This window comes from Anser cygnoides, chromosome 3 (assembly GCF_040182565.1).
Source record: "Anser cygnoides isolate HZ-2024a breed goose chromosome 3, Taihu_goose_T2T_genome, whole genome shotgun sequence".
In the NCBI taxonomy this organism is placed as follows: domain Eukaryota; kingdom Metazoa; phylum Chordata; class Aves; order Anseriformes; family Anatidae; genus Anser; species Anser cygnoides.
Genome location: NC_089875.1, coordinates 13203916 through 13216891, shown reverse-complemented (window position 1 = coordinate 13216891; position 12976 = coordinate 13203916). Strand labels below are relative to the sequence as shown.

Sequence of the window (12976 nt, the reverse complement as noted above, 5' to 3'; positions counted from 1 at the left end):
AACAAAAAAAAAAGGATGCCGCAGCACCCGAAAAGGCTTCGATCGGGGCTGGATATGGAAATGCAGCGATGCCGGGGTGGTGTGGGGGGGAGATGGCTGCACCTCCTCCCTACCCTGCTGCCTGTAGGTAGGCGTTCAGCATCTTCTGAGGAGGGGAAAGACCTAGGGATGATGCTGCATCCTCCGAGCAGGGAGGAAGGGGCAGGGGACGTCGCTCTTTTTTTTTTCGGAGGGTGGGCGAAAAGAGAGGTTTGCTGGGGGGGGGGGGGGGGGGGGGGGGGGGCGAGGAGGCAGAGAGCTGCGGTAGTTACAAAGGAAGAAAAACTTCCCCCGTGCTGTCGGGGAGCTTTCCCCAGGCTGGGGGCACCGGGGGGTGCCTGTGGGGCTCCCTCAGCTCCTCTGTGGGGAAGAGGACAACGGGCAGCAGTGGCGGCGGCGGCGGCGCCTCCCCCGCCGGCCCCGGGGGCTCGGAGTGACGCAGGCTCCCGGCGGGGCCCCCCGCCCGTCTCCTCCGCCCCCGCTCCCCCCTTTAAATAGCGGCGGAGCCGCCGCTCCGAGCCGAGCCGAGGGGAGCGGAGCGGAGCGGAGCGATGGGGCCGCTGGCGCTGCTCGGCCTCTTGGGGGCCGCCGCCCTGGCAGGTGAGCGGGGGGGGGGGGGGGGGGCGCGGGCGCGGCCGGCGCCTGAGGGGGGGGCGGCGGTTGGGGCCGTTGGGCGCCCTCAGGGACGGCCGCCGCCCGGAGGTGAGGGAGAGGCGGATCGAAAGCCCCGCCACCGGTTGGGTGGCTCGTTTAAATTTTCATTCCAATTTTGTATTTCAATTTTTTAATTATTTTTTATGTATTTTAATTTCTTTAATTTTTATTTTTATTACTGTATTTTTCATCTTTCGGCGTTTTTCTGGGGAGAATAACGGTGTTTTGGCCATTCCGCCCCCCCCCCCCCCCTTCTCCCTTCTGAAGCCGGTGGGGTGACGCCATCGGTGGCGGCGTGACGTCATGCCCGTCCCTCCCGCGTCACCGCGGGGTGGCTGTAGCTCAGGGGTCACCCCTCGGGCCACCACCCCCGAGGCAGGGGTTTAGGGAGGCGAAGCAGCCGGCGTCACAGGTCCCCAGCGGTGAAACTTTCCCATTTGGCTTTGAGGAAGGCTTGGGCGGTAGCACCGAAGAGAGGAAAGCACACAGGGTGCTCCCCGTCACGGAGCGTTCACCTCACTGACAGGAACCACGCCGCCCCTCACGCTGCCTGTCCCCCCCGTTCCCCTCAGCACCGTCAGGGATCCCCCGCAGAGCCCTCGTAGTCACTGCTGTGGATAACTGAAAAATGAACCTCTTCCTTCTCATTCTGTGAGGATGCGGCTGGTCTTCGTTTGTTTTTTTATCTCCCCCTGTACACCAAGGCTGTTTCCTTCCACAGACTTTCATTCAAGCGGTACCGCTAGGTTTTTGCCAGCTAGTTGTTACATTGTGAGAGGATTTTAAAGTAGCAGGTCTCCAGCTTTAATGAACAATTTTTATGTTTGTGTACAGCAGAAGCATTAAAACTAAACTGAGAAATTAAAATTAAAGACAGTAGGATGAGGCTTTATAGCCTCAGTAGACAGTAGGATGAGGCTTGGCTTTATAGCCTTTCATGCGTAATTCATCATTTGTTGAAAGTCAGTGTAATTTCTCATTGAATAGTTCAGCTGTATGTGTATTGGAAGTCTTAGGGTGGAAAGCCTGTTGGGACTTGTGCAAAAACACATCCAAGTCACAGCAGACCCTCAAGGGTCTTTATAGTAATAAATCTCAGGGGAGAGTGGAAGACGGCAAGAGATTCCAGTTCACAGAAGCTTGCCAGACTTATTCCACAGACCCAATGGGAACTTCTTACCAAATATTTTTTCATGTTTATGCCATCAGACTGGACAGACACCTTTTTGAGTCCCTTTTGGCTGTCTTGCCCAATCAAATGTCATCCAGGATCAATGAACTAAGGAGTTTGGAGCTGGGAATCAGTGAAACGTTACCTTTGGGAACTTTCTGGAGCTCCTTCTTCAAATCAATATGCCAAAGTTTATGATCTTTCCTAGGAAAGGTATTTGCTGAAATTTTGAGGACCAATGACACTACACTAGGTCATTGGCATTAATGAAAAAATTTTTACAGGAGGATCTAAATGGGGACCACCAAAAGGTCTGTCCCAGTCTTGGAGATGCAAGCAAAAGCCACATGAATTTGTCCTGGGTTACTATTTTCAAAGTTGTGCAGAGTCTGCATTTCTCATTCTCTGTAGTGATCTTCATCTCATCTCTTTTGCAAAATGAAATGGGCTGACTTGAACTGCCTGGGCAGATTTGGTTCTGGAGGGGGTAGCACACCCAGAGCTGTCTTTTCCTTTGCGGGTCTGTGGTCTGATTCTTCAGTATGGACAAGGCAAGGTTTTCCCTCTTGGCATATGCTCTGACTTTATTTCTGCTGCAAAACCCTGCAGTGGTGCCATCTGCTGCATCCCCACTTGCCCAACAGCTCTGCGGGTGGGTGCTCTGCTGCCCAGCCATGTCAGGGCGATGGCTTCGCCCTGCAGATCACCCTGAGCACATGGAGGGGATGGCAGAGGTGCGGGACACCAAGAGGTGCTGGCCGGCCAGCCACAGCTGGCAGGAGGCTCCAAGGGAGCTCTCGCCATCTGGCACGGGTGTAAGGTAGGGATGCTGGCTCACCACGGGCTACCCGTCTCAGCTCTGGCACAGCAACCGCCTCAGTGCGTTATTCCAGGCTCTGGGATAGATTGGATCCTCATTTTGTCCCTCCGGGCAGGCTAACTTGACGTATGTCCAATATTGTCTGTTTCTTCTGACGTTATGATAGCCAGATGCTTCCTCTTTGTCTGTGCATATCAACTCTCATCATTAAACGAGCGCTTGCTTGGTGGTCATTCAGCTATGTTTAAATCTGTCTGTCTCTTGAAGAGACAAGAGCTTTGGAATGACAGGGCAAAGGCAGTCAGCACAGCCTGACTTTATACTCACACAGCACTGATGTAGCACTTGAGAGGCAACCTGAAGGTGGCATCTCGAGTAGTGAAAGACGTTCAGAAGGTTCTGTTCAGCTTTGCCACGCCAACTGGATGCACCTCACAGGAGATGTGGTGCGGCACAACCACTACAAAGGACACAGTCAGGTGTTTGTCCTTGTGCCTGTCCTTATTTCTCATGGGCTGGATGACAGGAGGAGCCATGTCAAGGAGAGGCAGTGCAGCAGGTCATCCCCGCTGCTTGCCATAAGAGCAGTGTTTCTAGCCCTTACGGGGTTGGGAGAATGTCTTTTTAGTGGATAACACCTTTTTTTTTTTGTTTTAGTAGAAGGGACTTTGCTGCCAGTCTCCTGCCCCCGCATGTGCGTACATCCTTACTCTTCGTGCTCAGATGTGGGCAGGCTGGACTGCAACGGCGTCAGCACTACATAGCGCGGTAGTTATTTGCATAACTAGGTTAGTAAATAAAGTAACCCAAAGCCTGTCTTGTTCAGCACTGATTGCTCCTAACGGTGGGAGAGAGTGTTGGCTCTGCATAGCACCATCTCCCTCACGCGCCACCAGGCATTCTGGGGAGGTGGCTTGGTAGGCATGCAGTGCTATTTTAGGGGAATCCTTTCTGTGCTACCCTGCTGCGGGTTCCCTGCTCTGCAGTTGTATACGCAGAAGAGAGTAGAGCGCTGGAGGAGCATACTCCTACGTTTGTGTTTTGAGGGAGCAAAAATAGAAGACAGTGGGAATATCAAGAGAGTTATTAGTGTTCAGATACTACACGTGGAGCCAATGCTCAAGGAGATGTCTGCTTCCTCTGCAGATGGAAAAGAAGGGAGGTTTTGTTGCTTTCCGTAGTCTAAGGTTACACACTCCTTTGCTTTGCAGGAAATTTCCAGGGGACACTGTCAGTTTTCCTGATGCTGTAAGGCAAATTGGCTCCCATCGTCTCCATAATCTTTGTGTTCAGCTGCAGAAGATCTCTTGCTGTCCCACCCAAGCTGTATTGTAGACAAGGTGACCTTTGAATTTAAAACTATCCTGACCTCTGTAAGAACTTCAGAACTGCCCCCAAGCTGTACGTTTATGCATGGTGATTCTGCTCAACGTAGTAAGGCTGTGAAGCAGCGGTACAATAACCCTTGCTTTGACATGCTCCTGTGTGGCTGGCAGACTTGCTGAACTTCACTTCTGCAAGTTTTGAGGTGGATGAGAATTGAGGAGGTTTATTAATGCTCAGCAGCTGAGTTCATTAACCAGCTGGAGACACAATGCAGCAGTGATGGCAAAAATAAAGCAGCATGAAGGTTTCATGTGCAGCAGCTTCTTTCCAAAAGCAAATTCCTTGGACCAGCAGTAGAGCTGGTGCCGTGAGGTGTCCTCATGATAGAGAGAAGTTGTACCACTTTCTTCTAGAGTTGTTTTTTCCACAGCGATTTGACTTTTTGCTCATTTCTTGCGCTGATAATGGACTGCTTTGAGAATGGAAAAATCCCTATCCCTTCTGGCTCTGTCCTCCCTCCAGCAGCTCCCTCCTCTCCAGGTGAGACAGGATTTCTCTGTAGGGTCAGGACAGTAGTTGGTTTTCACCTCTGAAGTGGTCTTCTGCTGGGGAGGTGGTCATGGGGCACTTGAGCCTCTTGTGGAAGGTGAAAGAGTTCTTGGAGTGAAAACAGACCTTGTTTGTTTCTTCTTCTTTCACCACCAAACAGGTACATCTACATGAAGACCCAGGTTGCTATCAAGCTTCATTCTTAGAATTTGAGCGTTGCTTTCTGTTCTTTTTTTGGTGTATATTATTTTTGTGCTGGAAATGTCAACATGTCTCTTGAGCTGGGTTGAAGCTTTTCAGTGCTTTTCCATTCTGAGGAAGAAAAGATATAATGCAAAATGCACCTGATTTTCTTATACTACCAACCCAAAACTCAAGCAGCCTCATCAGACTAATTTGACTGAGGTCTTCTGTCAGTGATGTTTATGGGGCTGCTAGGATTAATGGGTCTGCAATAATTTATTTTTCTTCCAGGTGTCAGCGCAGTTCCAGTGGAAAAAGACCATATGGAGGAAATGGTGAGTAGCTATACGTCAAAGCAAATTTCAGACAATATCAGTCACATGCTTTCCAGTGTTCTGGCTCCTGCTTTGTTTTTAAACTCCCAAGATAATGCTTTTTTTTTATTATTTTCCTAAGGGTAAACTCTTAAGAGATCATTGGTGATGTGGAACACAGAGTCCCCTTAGCTGTCAGAAGACAACTACATGCACTTCAGTGCATTTGATGAAAATGGAAGCTGGCTTCTTGTGTCAGAAACTCTACGTTTTGCAGCTGCCTGAAAAATGATTTGAAATATTACTTGATAGTACCTATAATCAGACTGTAGAAAGTGAGGAGGCAAATTTGAGGAAAAGTGAAATAGTGGGGAATATCTGCAGGTGCTAAATATGTGATCTCTTGTGCAGTACTTCTGCTTGTGTAGATGAGCTGTTTTGGTGTGCAGTTAGGATTAGAGGTGGTTGTACCACTTTCCTAAAACAACGTCCTCTGCTTCCGGTTGAATGCAAAGTACTAAAAGCAGCAGTGTTTTAAAGCACACACACGTGAAAGAATACTTGAAATTCCTAGAGTAAGCTCCTGAAGTACTTTGTGGAGCGTGTCACTTACAGAGGCATTTTTTGGTTTATTCACAATCCAAGCAATACCTTTGGTTGGTCCTCGTTTGGGCAGATTGTACAGGATGTTCCTCATATTTTGGATGTATTGTGGAGGTGTTTTTTTTGCTGGGTTGCCACATGTTGTTTGACTCTCCTTTGTACTGAATATGGTGTTTAATATTTAAAAACATACAAAGGAGCCTGTTACCTGTGCAAACAAAAGAGGAGAACAAAGAGAGTCAATGACTATTCTCTTACTGCTATGGGAGCGAGGAGCTGAGCACGTCTTACCCAAATGCACGGTTCTGCTAGGGCTGGGGGTTGCCCAAAACCCATAAATCCTAACCGTGAATTCTAACCCTAAAGTAGCTTCCTCGCTGACTGGGCCAGAAGCAGGATTCCCATTTTCACCATGAGATTTTTTTTCCCGATTTTGTTTCTTCTAGGTAACACGGTGCATAGTGGAAGTTCTGTCCAATGCTCTCTCTAAGCTAAACGCACCACCAATTAATCCTGAATGTAAAGAAATCCTCAAAAAGAGTAAGTACAACCTTACATGAAATTGTGAAAGGAACTTGGTAGATACAGTTCTTAATTTTATAAACCAATATTCTCATTTTCAGGATAGATTCATTATTTTAATTCCATGCACATAAGAATAATGTCTTGGAAGTTAAATGCTTTGTGCTGTTAATCATCTGCCACTCTTTTTGTCATCTTCTGTAAGCTCATCATCTAAATTTAAGCCACAGAATTGTCATAAGTGCCAAGTGTAAGTAGCATCAGTAGTGATCTTTTTCCCTCCCTGAATCTTAAAGCTGATCCTGCAATGGCCATTGGGTGATTCATTTTTATTTCTAAGACTAGCCTGGAGTGACATGGGTGAGTTAGAAATATTCTCAAAAAATACAGGTTTCAGCGTTAGACCCTCTTGTTGGTAACTTTGAGAAAATAAACTTTCAGATGGGTTCTCTCTTGGGTTGGAGGTAGTAAACTGTTACTTCAGCCCATGTCAATCTAGCGTCTCCTAATTTCAGGGTCAAAATTCCTGTTTCCTTCAGTTTAGTCTGTCTGGCTCAAAGAGCAAGCAGTCTTACCTGGTAACTGTCAGCGATTCAGGGATTGTTGGCTGACGTGTGTGGCTCTCCACTTCAGCTGCCTGTAGAGTCTGAGAGAAGCAGACAAGCTCCCATCTGGCCTGGGAGGTCAAAAAATGCGGCTGGGTTTGGAGCAGATGCTGAATGCATCCCAGCATGTCCAAACTGGCTTCAGCTCACCTCCTCATACATCAGCAAGGTTCCTGCACGCAGTGACAACTGAATTTGTGCCCAGCTCAGGGGAGGGACTCTCACTCAGGCTGTAAGCAGCCCAGAAATGATTAAGTTTGTCATGCTGATTCGAGAGGTCTGGTAACGCGTGCTGAAAACTCCCTTTGGGAGTCCTCATTTCTGATGAGCTCATGCCTACAGCTGCCTCAATGTTGAAGTACAAGGCTGTTTGCATGCTTGATTTCAGTCTGTAGTGAAGTGCGGTTAAGTCTGACACGGTGCCAAATTGCAAAATGCACATATTTCTTTTCTGCCCAGTATATATTTATTTGATTACAAAACAATAAAAAGGCTCTTCAACTTACCTGCCAGCAAGAAGCAATAATGAAACCCATCTGTCTGCTGCTTGTTTATAAAGGAAATAACGTGTGGCCCTTACACAGTCATCAGAAGAAGGTGGTTTCCAAGCTTTAGGAATACATCTCTTGGCATCTAACACAGCCCAGAGTTTCTAGTTGATGCTGAATGCCATCGTGCATCAAGCTTCGTTTATGACGGTGTTAGTTTCAGATCAACCTGTCCATTTGTCATCTTCTGGTAAACAAAAATTCACTTACTGGCTGGAGAGAATAAGAATCATATTTTTGCCGTTAGGCAGCTCTTCTCCAAGAGTATCAGATAATGAGCAGCTTTTCAGAAAGAGCAAGCTATTTTTAAATCTGCGAAGCTGTTTGAAAATTTTTAGGATTTGTGACCTATTTCCAATGTTACTCAGGCACAAGTGAAGCAGAAATACCTTCACAGAAATGTACTGTTACCGATGAGGTCAGTCAGCCTTTCATTTAGGATTTTGAAAATAGTGGAAGGTACGTGATTTGATTAAATGTAACGATCGCAAATTAACAGGTTTCTTTCATTTTTGTGCAATCAACTTAGAAAGTTTTATATTTGCTAAAAGCATATTTTTACTATTCCTCAGATATTCCTGAGTGGCTTGAAATAGATGGCTGTCCTTTTTGTCAGTGAACTTATATTGTGGCTAAGGACTGACATTCAAAAAACGGAACACAATTCCAGATCCCACTGAGTTTTAATGGGAATAAAAGTTAATTTAATCAATGCTAAAAATGCTATCGTGAATAAACAAAAAAACCAAAGAGTAAAGATGTTTCTGGAAATTTTAATGGAATTTTTAAAGTGCCTAATTAAATGATATTTAATGCTTTTCCAGGCAAACATACAAGATTAATGAAAATAACAAATTTTAAAGGTGGAAGTGAAAAAACTAGTTGTGTCTATCAGTTCTGGAAGCCAGTTATCTATTTAAACTGATGCAGCATGTCAATGGAGAGTTAGATTACTTCATTAGGCTGCTTTTGTTTTTGTAGGTGGTAAAAATGACAGAGAGAGAAGTGAAGAGAAACAACTTGAAGCAAGGCATTTGAAAGACCCAGCAGAGATGGAAAAACATCTTGCTGGGAGTGTGGAGAAGGAACAAAGTCAGGTAGAAGATGACTCTAGAAAGCACATGAAAGGAAGTGATGAAGGGAAAATGGTTCCCGAGGAAGGTAAGAGCAAGGAAGAGGAGGAGGGGCACCACATACCTGTTAATGAAGAGAGACTTCATACAGAAGAAAAGAAACACTATCAGGAAATCAGAAGAGAGGAGGAGAACAGCTACCACAGTGAAGAAGAAAGCAAAGAGAGCAAGCATCATGATGGAGAGGTAGACCGTGCTGTTCTCAACAAGAAGTCCAACTCGGCAGGCACGGGTACAGAGGAGTTCCCCGAGGGGAATGACCAACGCCCCGTGGGCCACTGGCATTCGGAGGAGGGAATGCAGAGCCCTTACAAAAGAATTCAAGAAGGTGAAGAGGGAGAGGCAGAGGAAGAAAGAAATGAAAAATACCACCATGAATCTAAGGTACGTGATTTTGCCCGTCAGCAAGAGCATGAAGAATCTGATGAGAGTGAAGAAGCAGAGGAGGAAAAGCAACCTTACAAACCAAAACATTCCCATGGGAAGCACAGAATGGATGACTCCTCTGAAGAGAAGAGAGGCCACGGTGGTGAGAAAGAAGAACTAACTGAGGAATCAAATGCAGAGGAGACTCATCTCTGGGACAGAAGGAACCACCGTCAGAAACACCACCGTGAAGAATCTGAGCAGCAGCGTGAGGAGAAGAGTGGTTATCGTGGGAGGCACGGGTCTGAAGAGGCAGAGGAGAAGAGGCATGCAGGCCAGGGAAGTGCAGAGTACAGAGAGAGGTGGCAGCAGAGCGAAGAGAGCAGCGAAGAAGAAAGTAAGAGGCATCACCACGGTGAAGAAAGTGATGAGAAATGGCGCGAGGAGAAGAGGCACCATGACGGATCGCATGAGGCAAGGAGACACCATTCTGAGGGAAGGACGTATCGTGGAGGTGAAAGTGAGGAAGAGCTAGACAGGTATCACAGCGGTGGCAACAAGGAGAGGCAGCATCGTGCTGGAGGCAGATACCGCTTGTGGGACAACGAGGATGAAGAGATACAGAAAGCGTACGCTCAAGAGCACAGAGGGCAGGCCAGAACACATTACAGCACTGAGGACAGTGTAGAGCAGCAGCGCTACCCTGGCAACAGTGAGGAGGAGGAGGAGGAGGAAGTAGAAAAGAAGCATTACAGCAGTGATCAGACGGAAAATGAAGAGGAGAATATGGAGGAAGGAAGATATGGCGAGGGGGAAGAGTACAGAAGCCATCTCCCTGCAGAGAATGACAAGAGAACCGCAGCATCCTACAGCTCTTTATACCCACTGCTGTGGTGGAAGAGCCGGCACTTTGAGAAAAGGAACAGCGCAGGAGAGCGGCTGCTGGAGAGTAAAGAGGAGAGCAGGCCCACCCTGAACGAGAAGAACCTTTTCCCTGATTACACTGACTATGACTGGTGGGAAAAAAAGCAGCTTCTAAGTGCTCTGAACCACGGACGCTCCGAGAAGAGGAACCTTGGCAAAATGAACAGATATGATATAAAAAGGCAATACAACAAGATGGATCAACTTGCACAACTCCTGAATTACAGGAAGAAATCAGCTGAGTTCCCAGAGTTGTACAGCTCTGGAGAAGACATGAAAAAACGTCACATAGTCAGGAATGACAAAGGAGCTCTGAGCCAGAGGCCTCTGACAGAAGAGGAGGTATGTGTACAGGTGTTCCTCTGAAGAGCCAGGGGAAATAAATTTTACGTGCACATTTCTGAATCCATTCCTAAGACAGCTGGTAAACTGTGACTGGAAAAAACACAAAGACGATTAAATCATATTAAAAGCCAGATCTACAGTGATTTAAAAATTTTGCTGTCTTTGAATGAATTCAGTGGAGCCTACCCCAGGGCATGGTTTATGAACTGAAGAGGAGGTGCATCCTGCAGCAAGACAGGGAGATGGAGGAAATTCTTCCTCTTTGGGCTTTACCTCTCCCTCTAGGGTCTTACAGATTAATGAACCAAAGATGCCCATTCCAGCGGGAGCAGAGAGGTAATAATTAGCAAGCACCAGCTGGTCTGGTGGGTTGTTTAAATCATGCAGGTGGAAAGTAGGTTGTGCATTGGAAGAGATTCAACTATCCATTAACTTGATGTCCTAATTTCAGAGCAGAACCGGGCTAGCACTTGCATGCTTGATTTGTGCATGCAGTTCCCATGTACGTGAACCCTTTTCTTGTTGGACCTCCTGTTCTGCTTCATTGTTCAGGAAAACTGAGTCTGCGCCCATCAGCTAGGTGCTTGTCTTGTATCTCGCTGTTCCTGTTGCACAAAACTAAGCTGGACTGGAAGCGGTGGAGGTTTGATTGGAATTTATCGAGAGGTGTAACAGTGTTTGCAAGTTAGCATAATAAACAAGGATTGACCGCATAACTTTTTCCCCTAGCATCTGGCAGCTTGGAAGAGTTCCTTTTACTGCACACTGCGCTTGCTGTGCGTCATAAGCCAGGAGCACTGCGAGCAAAAGGTTGTAGTCTCCTAAGGGACCTTCACCTGGGCAGAAATGAATTCATGCTGCCAGGAGCGGCAACTGTGAGACAGCAGGAAGTCACTACGAGCTAATGCTGTTCTGTAGCTAAAAAGATCAAGCTGTCCAGCTCTCAGAATGAGTATTTTGATAATTTCTCTAACACTAATTCTGATAAAAGCAGAAAGTTGCACAGATCTCTGAAGTATGTGCCGCACTGCTGTTCGCTTCTCCACCCCAGAAGCTGCCCAGGGACCAAAAAGTAGCAGCTGTCCCTGAATTAATTGAAGTGTAAAATGCCCTGTATGTTTTCACAGGAAAAAGAACTGGAAAACCTGGCTGCTATGGATTTGGAGATGCAGAAAATAGCGGAGACATTGAATGACAACAGAAGAGGCTGAAGATGATCTGCTTTGGTGTTTCAAAGCTAGGTGTAGCTTCACTCACAATACCTGTATTTTGTGGTAAATTCACGGCCACTGGATTGTTTGCCCTAAAAACAGGAAATACTATTTACTGTCCACTATAGTGTAGTGATTTATACAGCTGAAAATGTCTTTAATTTGCTATTATGCTATTGAAATCTGAATAGCATGAATTTTAATATTATAACCTTTCATGCGAGGCAGATATTTTTAATATGCTTGTGAAAATAATTGTGTTAGTGTTCTTCAGAAATATATGTCTGAGTTTGAAATAATAAAAAACATTGATCTTGGAGCAAACTTTCTCCTTGCCTATTTGAATGATTGGGTTATTTCAAAGTAAGCTGTATCAGATGAATAGGTTGTGCACGAAATGTTGACTCGTTCACCATTATTTTTTTAAAGTTACAAGGAGCCTGTCTATGCCTTTTATTTGCCACTTAGGAGAAGCACAACAGGTAAGAAAGATGTTAATGATTAATTTGCTTTAGTAACTCAGAAACGGCCTGTGAATTACTTAGTTCTGGAAATTAATCATTAAAGCAGCAAGGAGGTTGCAACACCAAATAGCTGATTGTTAATTTGGAAAGTATGTGGCACTTTGGAATTCCTTGCATTGCAGTCAGCTGGTTTCTGCCATTCATTCAGACGAAGTAGTTCCATAAATTTAATCGCCCAGTGAACGTGCTTTGCTGCCGTTCTTTTTGTCTAGTGCAGACAAGCAGGTAGTGGTGACAGTGTTGCAGAGCCTCTGTGCTACATTAGAGCAGTGCTAATTTTGCCAAAAGCGCGTTTCTCAGCAGCTAGTGAGCTGAGGGCAGGATGGGTTCTGTGTAATAAACAGTACGATGCCTTACGGAGAATAATAAGCGGCCTGTGGAAGGAGCCAGTTGGTAATCTTATGACATTATGAAGCAGTAAAAGAAACAATCCCATAATTAGTTTCAATTACTCCAAATATCTGGGGTTCAATTAAATTCAGCTTCTCCAAATGTGTTTTTTCTTCAGTCTTTCTGCTGTGACAATGTCTTTGTATCAGCTGCTTGTGTAGCACCAACACAGGAGGTGCTATACAAAGAATTCAGCTGAGCCACATTATCGATAAATGTGCAGTATCTCTCATCCCAGCTTAACCCATTTAATCCACCTGTTCATTAAAACACAAATATGCTCTCAATTTTAACTGTAAGGCGCTATGAAGTGAAAATGTTCAGTGAGATGCTGATCCATGAACTGTCTGAGCATGTCCAATGCCTAGGGATTTTGATAAGAGCACTTAAATGTTTCATTTTGTTTCATTGAGGTATACCAAGACCAAACCCTGGCTCACAGAAGTTGACAGAATTTTGACTTCAGTCTTACTGTGATTTCACCGGGCTTTTCCAGCACCAGTAAGGACGGTTAGAATGTGTCCCAGCTGCAGAAATACTTGGTCGTTTTCAAAGTCTGAGATTTGCTTGAAAAATTTATAATACCATACAATAATTATTCCAACATGGTAGTTTTTTTCTGAGCTGGTACAAGAGAAGGCATGTCTGGGAGTATATAAATACCTGGAAGCAAATAGCTTTAGTTGTCACATGGAAAGCTTTCTAAAATTGTTCAAGTACGTAATCCTAACAACGATTATTTTTTTTTT

General features: G+C 45.6%; 1 protein-coding gene across 4 annotated transcripts; it reads left to right on the top strand.

The window, feature by feature from the left end:
- On the top strand, window positions 1-11637 carry CHGB (chromogranin B). Of its 4 annotated transcripts, none has more exons than XM_013196175.3 (5): window positions 1-127; window positions 5034-5077; window positions 6106-6199; window positions 8316-10099; window positions 11230-11637. In XM_013196175.3, exons 1-5 carry the CDS (start codon window positions 16-18, stop codon window positions 11311-11313), a joined length of 2118 nt encoding a protein of 705 aa, XP_013051629.2. In that variant the 5' UTR covers window positions 1-15; the 3' UTR covers window positions 11314-11637. The 4 variants fall into 4 exon arrangements, with proteins under 4 accessions (XP_013051629.2, XP_013051630.3, XP_066849582.1 ...); XM_013196176.3 differs by having other exon boundaries at window positions 78-123; XM_066993481.1 differs by lacking the exon at window positions 1-127 and adding an exon at window positions 491-639.
- The last annotated feature ends 1339 nt before the right edge of the window (window positions 11638-12976 follow it).

Coding starts and splice junctions, on each gene's coding strand:
- CHGB (XM_013196175.3), top strand. CDS start 16: ATGCCGCAGCACCCGAAAAGGCTTCGATCGGGGCTGGATATGGAAATG. Junction 6,200..8,315: donor TAAAGAAATCCTCAAAAAGA/GTAAGTACAACC, acceptor TTGTTTTTGTAG/GTGGTAAAAATGACAGAGAG. Junction 10,100..11,229: donor GGCCTCTGACAGAAGAGGAG/GTATGTGTACAG, acceptor ATGTTTTCACAG/GAAAAAGAACTGGAAAACCT.